Source organism: Chelonoidis abingdonii, chromosome 8 (assembly GCF_003597395.2).
Source record: "Chelonoidis abingdonii isolate Lonesome George chromosome 8, CheloAbing_2.0, whole genome shotgun sequence".
NCBI classification, from domain to species: domain Eukaryota; kingdom Metazoa; phylum Chordata; order Testudines; family Testudinidae; genus Chelonoidis; species Chelonoidis abingdonii.
The window spans coordinates 79756503-79770733 of record NC_133776.1 but is presented as its reverse complement, the minus strand read 5'-3'; the positions used below and the strand labels follow the sequence as shown (position 1 = coordinate 79770733).

The window sequence follows — 14231 nt, the reverse complement described above, 5'->3', positions numbered from 1 at the left end:
TATTTAAAGTCCGGCTAGACCGCACCCTGGCTAGGATTATTTAGGGAAAATGGTCCTGCCTTTAGCAGGGGGTTGGACTAGATGACCTCGTGAGGTCCCTTCCAACCTTTTGATTCTATGATTCTATGATTTGCACATGTATGGGGAGTGGGGCAACTATATGTTTTGGTGCATGGAGTGGTTTGTGCCGCTGTGTCGGTGCATGCGATGGGGGGGACTGTGTGTGTGTGTGCGCATGCATGTGAAGGTGTAGGTGTGCGTGGGATTGTGTGTATTCTTGGGGGTTGTGTGTTTATGGGGGTGAGGGAGAGAAGAGGCTCAGCAGGTAAGTGCAGCATGACCAGCAGCAGGCTCAGGAAGTGATCGATCACAAGTGCAAACCAAATGGTGTGTGTGCTTTGCAGGGAGCCGTGCCAGCATTCAGGCCGCCCTGCATACTCTGCTGACCGTGCCCTGGCCCTCGCAGCGGGAGTTCCGAGCATGCATCCAGCTCCTCTCAGTTTTGCAGTGGATCCTCAGCTTCTTGCTGATGGGTGAGTAGACCCAGCTGGCAGGAGGGGGCGCGCCATTCTCCATTTCTCTCACCAATCAGATGCTGCTGTGGGGTTGTTGAAATTTTGCATTGGGATCCATATGATTTGTTACTCTCTATCCCTAGCACCACGTTGATAATTTCACAAAAATTCAGGACACCGGAAAATCCAGCACTAAGGCCTGAGGGAATGACCAGGGATCAGGAAGAACAGCAGCCTTGCCCAGGGGAATGAGGGGTGCGAGAGATCTTTGCTGATCAGTGGGGGAAGGATTTTCAGATGAGACCTCAGAAAAATACCCCGTGATACTTTTCATAGAAGCAGAGGTCCGTGTGATCCTGAGCCAACATCTTTCCCCTCACGGCTGTGCAACGTGGTGTGCCCCCTTGGGCTGTCTGCTTCTCTCCTTGCCTTCTGGAGTTGCATTTAGAGCTTGCTGAAGGACAAAGTGCTTTGGGGTAAAGGCCCCTGTATAGGTGGGGTTAACTGCATTCAAATTAGGCCTGGCACCAATCCACCTTCTCAGGATACAAAGGGCCTGCTTTTTTTTTTTTTTTTTTTTTTTTTTTTTTTAAGTGCTGAGCACCCAAAATGCATATCAGTGGCCCAGAATGTTTATACTCTCTCCTGCTGTGCACCCACCTCCTCCTCACCCCCCAGAAAAAGCTTAGATTGTGGATTGGGGGAGGGAGCAGAGACTCTCCATATGTGTCTGTACAGTGCTTAGCAGGACAAGGTCCTGATCCTGACTGGGGCCTCCGAGCACAACCACAGATGAAATAGCTCAGAATCCCAAGCAGGAATTCAGCTCCTTCAACTTGCCTCCAACTTACAAAGGGGATAAGAGGTGCCTTGGCTCACTTACAGATACCCCCCCCCCGCCACCCCCTAGCTGCACTCTGTGACAGGAGTCTTCCCATTAGCTTAATTATCTTATTCTGTGGAATTCTGTTTTGGGACTGTGACTTGCAAATCAGATCAAGTTAGTGCTTGTTACAGAATAATTGATTTAAAAGGGAAGGGAGGATTAGTGGTAAATGACTTCAGCTTTTCAGAAGACTGAATCTGTAGTTGAGACACGGGGCTTGTCTACACTGACACTTTACAGCGCTGTGACTTTCTCGCTCGGGTGTGAAAAAACACCCCAGTGAGCGCAACAAGTTTCAGCGCTGTAAAATGCCAGCGTAGACAGTGCACCAGCGCTGGGAACTGTGCCCCTCGTGGAGGTGGTGCCATGACTACACAAGCTACATTAAAGCGCTGCTATGGCAATGGGGCATTATGGGATATGTGCGCTAATCTCTTGCTTGTGATACCCTCAGGAATCGTCTTCCTGTTTCTCCTCGTCTATTTGGTTTTCACCAGTTTCTGGCCAGTTTCTGCTCTATACTTTGCCTGGGTAATCTTTGACTGGGACGCACCGGAGCAAGGTATGGGAAGGTACAGCCTAATTTACTGCATACGTGTATGCATAGCAGGACAGAGGGGAGACAGACTTGCTGGAGCATTCAGATGTCTGTCCAACCCCTTGCATGTATGTCCTTGTCTCTGAGAGTATGATCTGTGTTTGTAGGTCTTCAGGTCCAGGTATTTGCTAAATCACACTCATGCTAAAGGCATTTCCCCAAGAGCAAGAGAAATAGGTCCAGAGACACACAGGGAGTAAACCATAAAGTTTATAGCAGATTGCGCAAAGATCTGTGTGTGCTGTTTTTCCCCTCTCAACTTCCATTATTTGCTTGCTTATTTAAGGATCTTTAGTGACTGGCCCTTCCACAACATCTGCTCAGTGTCATGTGTGATTAAAATGTGACTCTGACAGCATCCGGGCTGGAACTCTGTTTAATTTCATCTTTCTCTGTATTCTAACACTTAGCAACATTTACAGCAGCAGCAGGGATAGTCCAGAAGCACAGACTCCTGCTACCTGAGATTAAGGAAACTCTCCTTTATCTGTTAGCAATACAGGGCCTATGACATAGTTCCAGGCAGTTGTGATTCCTTCTAGCAGGGAACAAATATGCACAGAGAATCATTACATCAGCTGAGGCATAAGCAGCCAGAGCAGGTAAGATTTCCAGAATCATTTCTCCAGCCTAGTGACAAAGACAAACTACAGAGGTGCAAGGGTTCCCCAAAAGAGTCAGTCTTTCCAGCAATCCCCAGTGTGGCTGTGATGGATGGTCACTGTATGAGGTCTAGTTGGGGACTGTGCTCCAAAGTTGAAGCAGTTTGTGGTGGTCGTTTGTCATTGCCCCTGCCTGGATTGTGGCACAGCTAGTTTTGCAAAATATCAGAGGGGAAAGCCAGTTACTAGTGGGAACTTCTGCAAAAGAATAGGTCTGCTGTATGATGCTAGAGGGCAGCAGCCCATAATATACCGAGGAGATACTAGACCTGTGAGAGGATAGTCCTAGAGCTGGCTCTTTGTGGCAACTTCCAAGGTTTCAAAAGCTGTTTTGTTCCTCGCTGCAATAAAATGACCTTTTGGACAACTGATCTAAAACCGAATTGTGCCAAAATGTCTTTTTTCACATCAGAACACACGTGTGCATCCTAGTGAGTAAGGCGCTGCCTGCAGTGTGGGAGACCCAGGTTCTCCTCCTTGCCCTGTGCCTGATTCAGAGCACAGCTTTTCATCCCAGATCATTCTGAATCAGGCAGAGCAGGATCTTGAGCCTGGGTATCCCACATCCCAGGGCAATGCCTTGGCCATCAGGCTGCAGAGTACAATTTCTCCCTCCCTCCCCTAATCTTTCCAGTGAAAACAGCACATCTTTGCAAACTGTTAACAGTTTAAAAAAAAAAAAAAACAGGTTGTCACCAATGTTCTGACTAGCTCTGGTCTGCTGGGAGGCAAGGGCTAAAAGGAAGAGGAAGTGACCAACCTCCCAGTGGAAGTGGAGTCTGTCCTCACAGTGTCAGTGTCTGTGTGAGATCCTTGCCCCCACACCTACTCCCTCTTGTGTGGTTTGCAGGTGGGAGGAGGTCGACATGGGTGCGAAACTGGCCTGTCTGGAAGCATTTCCGAGATTATTTCCCTATTCAGGTATGCTGTGCTGGGCAGGTGTGCCATGCCCTTGCTGTCCATACAGTATGTGCTGAGTGCTATACTGTAGAATTTTGACTTCCTGCAAACCTCTGGACAAGCTCCTAAGTCTTTCAGGCATCTCTGTTGGGCCCCTTGCCTGAGTAAATCTCTCATGTCTCTCTGTATACGTCCATCCTGCAACCTGGCTGCTGGCAGCTTCATGGGTGCCCAGTACATCCACCTGCCCCTGAAACTGCACGTGCATTTTTCTGTAGATGCCAGGCCAGACCCTGCATGGAGCTTCCGGTAAAGCTGACAGAAATTTGTTTTAAAAATTGATGGTGGAATTAATGTGACCTCCTGCTACCCCCTCGTGAACAATTGAGACAACAGCCACCTTACTCTGTGCAGAATCTTTAGGATCACATCCGGTGCAGATGCTTGCCCCCAAATCGAATCCCAGCTCCCACAAAATTCAGCAATTCAATAGCTGTTCAGCACATATATTGGGTGAGGGAGTAACTACTGAGCATAGGTCAGCTCAGGAATGAAAGGAAAGGCTGCTATATGAAGAAAGATTAATAAGGCGGACTTTTCAGCTTGGAAAAGAGAAGAAGGGGTGATATGATAGAGGTCTATAAAATCATGACTGGTGTAGAAAAAGTAAATAAGTGTTGTTTACTGCTTTCCATAACACACGAACTAGGGGTCACCAAATGAAATTAATAGGCAGCAGGTTTAAAACAAACAACAGGAAATATTTTTTCACACAACATCCAATCAACCTGTGGAACTCCTTGCCAGGGGATGTTGTGAAGGCCAAGAGTATAACGGTTCAAAAAAGAACTAGATAAATTCATGGAGGATAGGTCCATCAATGGCTGTTAGCCAGGATGAGCAGGGATGGTGTCCCTAGCATCTGTTTGCTAGAAGCTGAGAGTGGGCGACAGGGGATGGATCATTGGATGATTACCTGTTCTGTTCATTCCTTCTGGGGTACCTGGCATTGGCCAATGATGGAAGACAGGATTCTGGGCTAGATGGACCTTTGGTCTGACCCAGTATGGCTGCTCTTATGTGTTGATTTGTCCTTCTGTTTGTGGAGGTGAGGGGTGCGCTAGGTGGGGATTGCCAAGTTGGTATTTATCCAGCACTGCCCACCTGCAGTCATGTGTAGAGATCTGTGACCCAACCAGGATCCTCCTCCTCTCTTCCCCCACCAGTCCCTGCCTTCCCCATTGATTATGTATCTTCTCCCTCTAGTTAGTGAAGACTCACAGCCTCCTCCCCAGTCACAATTATATCATTGGCGCACACCCCCATGGGATCCTCTGCGTTGGGGCCTTCTGCAACTTCATCACCGAGTCCACTGGCTTCTCTGAGAAGTTCCCTGGCATCAGACCCTTCCTGGCCACGCTGGCTGGCAACTTCCGGCTGCCTGTCTTCCGGGAGTACCTGATGAGTGGGGGTGAGCATGCTCAGGGAGCGTCCCTTGCACAGGTCCAGAGAATCACACCAGAAATGTTGCAGATGTGGCTAATACAAGAGACCTAGGAGCTCTGTAAAAAATAGCCAGCTCCTCTCCTTTTCTTTCCATCACTGATCACCTGAGTCTCTTCCCTCTGCAGCGTCTGGCCAAAGCTCCTTTCGAACCCTCTGGATACTGAATCTACTGCTGGCAACATCATTCTGTTCTCATGTGCTTCTGTTCTTTTTTTTTTTTTTTTTCCCCTGAGACTAAAGCAAATTTTAGTACTTGCCAAAATGTCAGCTTGACATTGCTGCCTGGGCCAGGCTCAGTGCAGTAAGCGGCTCACTGAGATTCTCCCATAATGCTCTGCTACTGCACCTCTATTCTGTCCTACACCCAGCACTACTCTAGCCTGCTCCCTCCCACTCTGCATTGCTCCTCTGCCTGGGTTGGGTGATGGAATTCCATGCTGCAGCCAGGCCCTAGAGAAGGAAAGACAGGGGAACACCACAGAGCGCAAGTATTTTGTGGGCTATATAGGTCTTTCCTAGGGATTGTTCCTTGCATCATCCCCTAGGAAAGCTCAAAGACCTGAACAACTGTCATCTTTCATGCAGCCCTGATGTGAAGTCTCTGCTCTATGTCCTCCACTCCCCGAGTGCCAATTCTCAGGCTCAGTCACTGAAAATGGCACCATAACAGCATTCCCTGGGAGACTGCATTCTGCCTGGCACAGCTGCTGCTTTCTGCTGCTAGCTAACTTGGGCATTCAGGAGCCAAGGCCCAGTTAGTGCCCATTTTGGCCTCAGCTCTGCTGATCCCCTTATCCAATTGCATCCTCCAGAGCAAGAGACCCCATGGTTCCTGAGTGGACACAAGGTGTCGCCCTTATTCCATGTGTTGGGCTCCTGGGCAGGGACATATGTCTGCCTACAGCACGTGGCTCTGGGCAGAGCTCAGCGCTCTTAACTCTGTGCTGGAAGGAAGGAAAGAGAATAGCTCCCCTGCACCTTCTGCATGCCTGAATGGAGGACACCTGATCATCCACCCACCCTCGCTTGTTGGGATGTTCTCCTCAAACCCTAACTGTAGGCCTATTTCCAAGCCCCCCAAACTCATTCAGAGATTGGGGCCAGGGGTCTGTCCCCCGAGTCAGCTGGTGAGTCAAAGGGTTCTCAGGTGGACCAAGAACTGGTTTCCATTGCAGTTCTCCTCATGCTCCCTTGGTGCTCTTCTCTTTAGGCCTGTGCCCTGTGACGCGCCGGGCCATAGGGTACCTGCTCTCTCAGAATGGCAGTGGGAATGCTGTGGCCATCGTGATTGGAGGCGCGGCTGAGTCGCTGTCTTGCCAGCCAGGAGTCACCACATTAATCCTCAAAAACCGCAAAGGCTTTGTTCGGATGGCACTGCAGCACGGGTGAGTATCGTCAGCCAGATGCTGTCCTGAGAGGTCTCCAACTTCTCTGATAGCACCTCCAGAAAACTGGGCTGGGGCCAGCCACCCCCAGGACCTGCCAAGCCAGCCACTTGCCCAGGAAACAGGGCCTGGCACCTCTCCTCTACTTGGGACTTCCCCAGGCAGCCCATCCCTGGACTCCCTTTCAGTAGGACGCAGGAGATAGGATAGTGAGTGTGCCTCAGCGGCTACTTCCTGTGGCTCCCAAGGGAGGCCGGTTCAATATGATCAAGTTTGTTGCAGGGCCCCATGGTGCTGAGGTGCAATAGCAAGCTGGATGCTGGAAGCAGAGGTCCTGGGGGTATGGCTGCACCCACCGGCTTGAAGTGGGTTCCATTATATACAGGGTTTACAGCTTGGTTCAGTGACGCTCAGCACCCCCTGCCCCACCAGACAAATGGTTCCGCACCCCTGGCTGCGGAGGGCACTCATACTACAATGCTTTCTCCCCCAGGGCACACCTGGTTCCTGCCTTCTCCTTTGGTGAGAACGACCTCTTCCGGCAGGTGGTTTTTGAAAAGGGCAGCTGGATGAGGGGCATTCAGCAGAGGTTCCAGAAGCTGGTGGGCTTTGCTCCCTGCGTCTTCTATGGACGGGGTTTAACCTCTATCCATTCCCGAGGCTTCTTGCCCTACCCGAAGCCTATCACCACTGTCAGTGAGTATCCTCTTACTCTTCTCCTATGGCTTTGGCTGCTCCAAAAGCCCCGGCACTGGTAGGTGGTGGGGGTTGAGTCCTGGTTGTCTAAGCCAGTGATTTTCAAATGTGGATACAGCGACCAGCAGCAGCTTTTCTTGTGGCCACAGTCTCCTGGGCTGTGATTTGGGGGGAGGGTGGGGCAAGCAGCAGCCCCTCCCCCTCGCTCCCAGATGCACTGCCTTGGTGTTGGATACTAGGGCTGCAAGCAGGGGTTGAGCCCTGCCCCCTCTGGAGACAACTGGGGCACAACGCTGGAGGAGCGGGCTGCTGGTGAGTTCCCCACCTCTCCAGGGGTGGTGAGGCTCAGGCTTTGGGATTCAGCCCTGGGGGGGTGGGGCAGCAAGCTCTGGCCGTTGGTCTTCGGGCTCGAGCCCTGGGCTCCGCCTGCACGGTCACAGATGCCAGGCTCTGGCCCTGCAGCTTTGGGCTCCATCCCCCAGCCATGGTGTTTTGGCTCTGGCTATGGGGCATCAGGCGCTGGCCCCAACTATTTCCCCCGGCATCCCCAACCCAATCACTGCTGGCTCCCCTGACTGACTTACTCAGCCCCAGCTTAATTTGTCCCCAGGTTTGTCGGGGCTGAGTAAGTCTGCTGTGAAAAGTGATATTTGTATGTTTGTTAATATCACTTTTAACAACAGACTTATTAGCTAGCAATAAATAAATTACAATGATTTGAACATGCATATTTGTTTGTTTTTTTCCTGAAGCTAATTAAGTATTTTAGGAAAAATATTGAGCGCGGCCACCAGCAAGAGTTGGTGGCCGCACTCTGAGGCCACCAGAAATTTGTCCTGAGAACCTCTGGTCTAAGCTGACAGAGAGGGTTCCACTTGCCATTGAGTTTGTGGTAGGTCTGGAAGCCAAAAACTCGTAATGTGAGGAGTGAAATCCAGCAATTGGCAGAGTGGGCCCAGGGGGCTTGTGAACCTGCAGCTGGTGGGTGCTGTTCCAGGGCACAGCGTGTTCTCTTCCTTCCCCCTCTGCCCCATGCCTGTGGCCAGGTGCTGTTGCTGTCTCTGTGGTACTATTGCCTGTAATGTAAGAATTCACTAGGAAGAAAGTTTAGCATTAGCATTCCAAGGCGCAGGTAATTATGAGGGGCAGAGAGTCCTCCCAGCTGTACTAGCTGGTTTATTCTAGGTGCTTAGGATTCACTCTTCCACCCTCTTTCTGGCTCTGGCAGTAGGAGAACCTGTGACGGTGCCCAGGATCCAGGAGCCTAGCCACGAGACGGTGGATCTGTACCATGCTATGTACATCCGTTCCCTGCTCAAACTCTTCAATGACCACAAAGCCAAGTATGGCCTGTCGGAGACGGACGAGCTGAGGATCTTGTGACTGAGGCCAGAGAAAAGCCAGGGGACTTTGGGCAGCCAAGCCCTAATTCTCGAGGGCTGCCTGCTCTTGGAGGTTGGAATGGCAACTTACTTGGCAGGATGGGGGCTCTCAGGGACATACTGTTCACCCCAGCTACTGTTTGCTTTCTACCCCATACCTTACTCACTTGTCGCCTTGGTGCTGCCCCAGCCTCTGCTTCTGTTTGTTCCCTCCAGAAGATGAATGAAGGAAGGAGAGAGCTCCCTGCTTGCCATTTCCCTGCGTTTCCTGTGTGCTTTCTGCTCGCTCCCATGGGCAATGCAGTGAGTTGGCTTCCTCAACTCCCAAAGCTCCTTCAGGGAAGGGAGGAGCACAGGAAGGACAGGTGTTGGGGCTTGGAGGGGATGGGGAGTGTGCATGTGAGCAGAGGGACATGGGGGAACAAGTGTGGCGACATGTCTCCTCTGCCCAGATCCCACTCTCCTGGAGGGAGATGAATAGTAGCTTTATGCTGCTGCTAATGGAACAGAGAAATGCAACCCTGCAGGCTAAACTCTGCCCAGGGCTCCAGCTCTGGCTAAGAAGGAGGGAGGGTGAGATGGATAGAATGGGAGAAAGAGGGGAGGGAGGAGAAAAATGGAGGGAAAATCCTTGACTGTAGCGAATGTGAAAAACAGGGTTACCAGAGGGGCCTGCAATGCCATGCAGGGTGTGTTGTGAGGGGCAGGGCCCTGAGACTGTGGGTCTCTGAGGAGCTGTCTGCTGACTCAACTCTTTGTCTAAGGAAAGCTGGGCAGCTATAACTTTTGTGGCCTTGTCTGTCCCTGGTGCCCATGTAGAATGGAGCCTCCTGGGAGGGTTTGTCCTTCCATCTCTGTTTTGCTGGCTAAATGTGTAACTCAGAAACAGGCATGTCAGGCTGTTTACCCCCAAGGGGACATGTCATCCCTGCACCGGGTTGGGGAGTTCTCCCTGTGGTGGTTAGCACAGGCAGCTTTTCCTCAGCCTTAGAATCAAGACAGGGCCATGGCTTCCCTTCCCACAATGAGGAGGGATGGACAGTCAGGGAGTTCATGGGAAGCTTGGTGAAACTCTGGCCAGGACATAGCCAGGATGCACAAGATTTTCCCTTTGCATCTCCCCTTCCCAACACATCTTGTTCCCTGCTTGAACTGTGGCCAGGGCACATGGGGGAGGGGGTTCATAGACCCACCTGAGCAGCTGGGGCTTGGTTGTATTTTGTGACAACCTGCCCTCCCTGTCCCCCCTAGCCACCACCCTGTAGCCCCCACTCCTGCCCCACGCTGGGGATGGGGAAGCCCTATCCCCTACGCCCAGTGAGGCGCAGCAGGCTGCAGCAGGGGAGGAAGGAAGCCATATGTGAAGGCAATGCCCTCTCTGCCAGCACCCATTAACCCTAGGCTGCCTAGACCTGAGCAGCTGGGGCTTGGGTGAATTTTGTGACACCCTGCCCCCCCCCCAATAGCCACCACCCTGCAGACCCCACTTCTGCCCCACGCTGGGCAAGGGTCAGCCCCATCCACAGTGAAGTTATGGTGAGGGGCAGCAGCACGGGAGGCCACCTGTGATGGCAACCCACCCCCCCAGGACCCATCATAGGGGAGGTGAGTGAGCTTTCTGGACCTGAGAGGGGCCCTAGGAGCATGTGCAGTAACTGTGGTGCAGAGTGAGTGTGCTGCGGGGGGGAGAGGAGGGGTCCCTCCCCTGAAGCTTGCTGCTGCCAGTGGTGGTGGTAGGGAGTCCTCTCTGGCCCTAGCCCTGGGGCAGCCTGTCTGCACCCCAAGTTCCTCAGCCCTGCCCCACCCCAAAGCCTGCACCCCCAGCAGCCCAGCCCTGAGCACACTCCTGCACTGTGAACCCCTCATCTCCAGCCCTACCCCAGAACCCTCACCTGAGGGGAAAAACATGCAACTTAAATTTGGTGGTCAGTTTGGAGTATCATTGCGTTTCGCATAATACTTGATTATTTTACACCCTTTAAAGTATACAGGTGTAACAAAGTGGGAATGTTCTTAATGTTTTCTCTGAATACTCTGTGGGTGCCTCAGTTTCCCCTATGCATTTCTCAAGGTTCTAGATGGTGGGATAAGGGGGTGTGATTGTTATAGAGCCCTAGACTGCCAGTGTGATGCCGTCCACCCAGAGAATGGGTGAAACCCTATCTCCAGGCAACTGATGGCCTGGGCCGCTCTCCTGCAAAGTGCCAACAGAAGGTGTTGGAGAACAAAGAGATCAAGTGGCCTCCTAATCCCTGGAAGAGAGACAAAGGTCAGAGGAGGGAGTGTCAGTGCCTGTGTGGACTTCTGGGAAGCGCATGGTGTGGAAGGGGATGATGGGATGTTTTGGAACTACTCCATACAAAGCCAGTCAGGACTCTGGGGGAGCCTCCTCTCTCTGAGCATACTGTCTCCAGGGGAAGAAGCTTACGCTTTCCTGGGTCTGACCTCGGAGCATTCAGCATGCCCTTCCACACTGTGCGCTTTCTGCAGCGAGTGTGTCCAGGCAGGTCCTGGGGCAACCAGAGGTCCCTGCACCCCAACTCTGCAGTCAGACGTGACTCTCAGCCAGCCGGTAAAACCGAAGGTTTATTAGATGACAGGATCACAGTCTAAAACAGAGTTTGTAGGAACAGAAAACAGGACCCCTCAGTCAAGTCCATCTTGCAGGGTGGGGAGCCCAGACCCAAGTTCTCAGCCTCTCCCCATTTCCCCAGCCAGCTCCAAACTGACACTCCCTCCTCTAGCCTTTGTGTCTCTTCTGGACAAGGAGGCCACCTGATCTGTTTGTCCCTAACACCTTCAGTTGGCACCTTGTAGGGGAAACTGAGGCACCCACACAGTATTCAGAGAAAACATTAAGAACATTGCCACTTTGTCACAATAGGTGCAACAAAATATAATACCATATATTGAAGCAGGCAGGCACTGCTTCTTTTTAATTGACCCTTGTAATCTTGTGGTGCCATCACGTTGTAGCTTCATTGTATATCAGCTTACAGGGCGGGAGCAGGGGGAGAGGCACCACCATTTTGGGCACCACCAAAAATTATACAAACCTGCCGCCCATGGCAGCAGGAAAGGCCAGTGCACCAGGAGCTGCATGTGGAGAGACACCAGATCCCAGAACAGCAATAGCAGAGTCTCTGGGGAGACCGCACATGGGAGATTGCAGTGATTTCTGGGCATCATGTGACCAGAAAGAGAGTGATCCTAGGAAGGGGATCAGAATAGAGCAAGAAGCACTCTAGGCTTTCCCCCCAGACTCCTGGGAGTTTAAGTCTGCAAACCTCTGACAAGTGTCCCCTTTGGGAGAGCAAGAGATTAGTTACGAGTAAAGGCAGGTGTAACTAGGAGGTTTTGAGGCAATTGATGATGCGAAAATACAGACTGTCTCTCAGGGATTGTGAGCTTGGGTGTTGTCTCCCAAGGGAAGAGGTGTGAGCCCCAGGACATGGGGAATTTAAGGCTGGGTCTGACAAAACAGTAGGACTGGACTGTGCTGTAGAGGCCAATCCTGCTTTGGCTCCAGGGCTAGATGGGACAATCTAAGATGGCTTGTCCATCGCTCACCTTGATGATTCTTTGTTGAATACATTTTTATAAATTTCATACTGACATGGCCCGCGTTGTGTGAGAAGAATGCAATTCTGCAGGTGGGGAAGCACCATTCAGTAGTCCATATACATACATACAGGCCAAGAACATAACTGTGCATGTGCCTAGACATCCCCCTCCATACCCCGACAGGCACACAAACACACACTGCTCCTTACACATGTTACATACACCCCTCCGTGCACGAGCTCAGAGCACGCACTCCTAAGGGCTTTCAAACACACCTCATTGTTCTTTGGAGAAGGGAGGCTGCTGCATGTTGTTCCAAGGATTCAATAGGATTCAACCCAAAGGGGTGCACTAGCTCTTCCCTGCTGAAGACAGCTCTCTTGAGCAGTGAGCCTAGCTCCCCCTGCAGGCCCCTCCTGTGCTGGTTGAGGGGGCAGCTAGCCTGCTGCTCCTACAGTACAAATGACAAGGGGTCTATCACAAGCCCCTGTGTATGGAGTATCCGGTGACCAGATAGCAAGTGTGAAAAATCGGGATGGGGATGGGGGGTAATTTGCACCTATATAAGAAAAAGCCCCAAATATCAGGACTGTCCCTATAAAACTGGGACATCTGGTCACCCTAATGGAGTAGCTTAATGGGATGGCAGGGTTGCTCCTGTGGTCACAGCTTCTATTGCTGGGCTCCCTTCCAATTGCCTGGGGCCCTGTAATTCTGCTCTGAGCTACCTCAGTGGCTCTCAGCTGTGTTCTCCTGCTGTGCTGCCATGCCTTGAGGCCCAGAATGGGGGGCTGTGGCACCTTATGGAAGCACTGAGTAGAGGGTCCTGGCCTAGCTCTAGGCTCTCTGTGGTGAGAAGATTCGAATGGTGCCAGGGGAATATAACCGGGTAGCTCCCAGGCAGAAGGTTCTGCACCCAGCCCCTGGTGCTTAGCTCAGGTCCCAGGGGTTAGTGTTTTGTTTCCCAGGCCGAGGGAGTAATGTCAGGCAGCTGGTACCAGCGTGGTGAAATCCCAGCATTAAGGCTGGGATTAACCTCCCTGAGGAGCTCGACTCCATAAAACAAAAGCTGCTCTGCTACTGGCATCACTTGTGAGCAAAGCCTCAGCCTGATGCCTGCTGGAGCAACTGCTGAGGGCCTCCAAGTGGGGAATGTCTGAGGCCACCCACACTGCAGTATCAGAGGCAAAGTAGTGCGTGGATTAGCCCCGCTTGTGGGACATGCTGGTACTAAACCCTGGAGGATGCAGATCAGGGGCACAGCACAGGCAGGCACTGCTTTCCACGAAGTCTGTAAGGAAACAGGGCTGAAACAATGGTAATATTTCATCCATTTCCAAAGCTCCCAAAGCAATTTGCATGCCTACAGTCTCACTGAAATTCAGCACCTCTGAGGTGGAGACATCAGCACCTGGTGCAGAGCACCCTGCACAGGCATGAGAGAACTGGGCCAAGAATAAAAAGCTAGGAAACTTGTTTCTGGTCTTAGAGAGTATTCAAGGGTAGAGGGCAGCTTCTGCACCTGGCCCCCCAGCCTCTGCAAGCAGAGAAGGTGATGGCACAAGACCCATCCCTTAGCTTAAAGCTTTTGCTTTGCTGTAGGGAAAGCTGGTGCTTGGGTAGTGCCCAGTGCTGGGCCCAGGTCAGGGGCATCCTGGTGAGCTGTTCCCTGGGCATAGATGACAGCAGCTTTGGAAGCAAAGATCACCCATGAGGCCAGCCTGAGTCGTATGAACACAGTCCTGCGAGGAGGACAAAACAGGTTGCTTTGCAGCTCCCCTCTCAGATTCCCAGTGGCAGAGATGGTCCTGCCCCAGCTCTGCTCCGCACAGAAGGCAGGCTTGGGCTCATGAATTCTAGAATGTGGAATATCTAATTCATTACAACCTAGTGCATTAGTATCATCCAGCATCATCGCTTGAGCACTTTACACGCTCATCTGTATGCTCCCTTGCAGATACCACCATATGCCCACACAATTAAACAATAGAGCTACGCAAACATTTCAAAAGTAAAAACTAATAAAGGAAACATTCTAAAGAGCTTGTTAATTTCCTACTATAGTGCCTCTAAGTACTTTACACTCCCAATTTCCTGGCTTCCCTGCAGAAATGCTAACACACATGTCCTGGTCAGC

At 51.6% G+C, this 14231-nt stretch overlaps 1 protein-coding gene across 2 annotated transcripts in view; it reads left to right on the top strand.

Annotated features, from left to right (window-relative positions):
• Positions 1 to 14166, top strand: part of LOC116834701 (diacylglycerol O-acyltransferase 2-like) — an 18723-nt gene extending 4557 nt beyond the window's left edge. The window contains exons 2-9 of one of the 2 annotated variants that reach the window (XM_075068750.1): positions 312 to 325; positions 405 to 533; positions 1856 to 1963; positions 3512 to 3582; positions 4828 to 5032; positions 6278 to 6452; positions 6946 to 7148; positions 8377 to 14166. In XM_075068750.1, the coding sequence (XP_074924851.1) occupies positions 312 to 325; positions 405 to 533; positions 1856 to 1963; positions 3512 to 3582; positions 4828 to 5032; positions 6278 to 6452; positions 6946 to 7148; positions 8377 to 8531 (1060 nt within the window). In that variant the 3' untranslated portion in view covers positions 8532 to 14166. The remainder of the gene's footprint in view (positions 1 to 311; positions 326 to 404; positions 534 to 1855; positions 1964 to 3511; positions 3583 to 4827; positions 5033 to 6277; positions 6453 to 6945; positions 7149 to 8376) is intronic. The other variant, XM_075068749.1, reaches the window with a different exon arrangement.
• Positions 14167 to 14231: the final 65 nt, after the last annotated feature.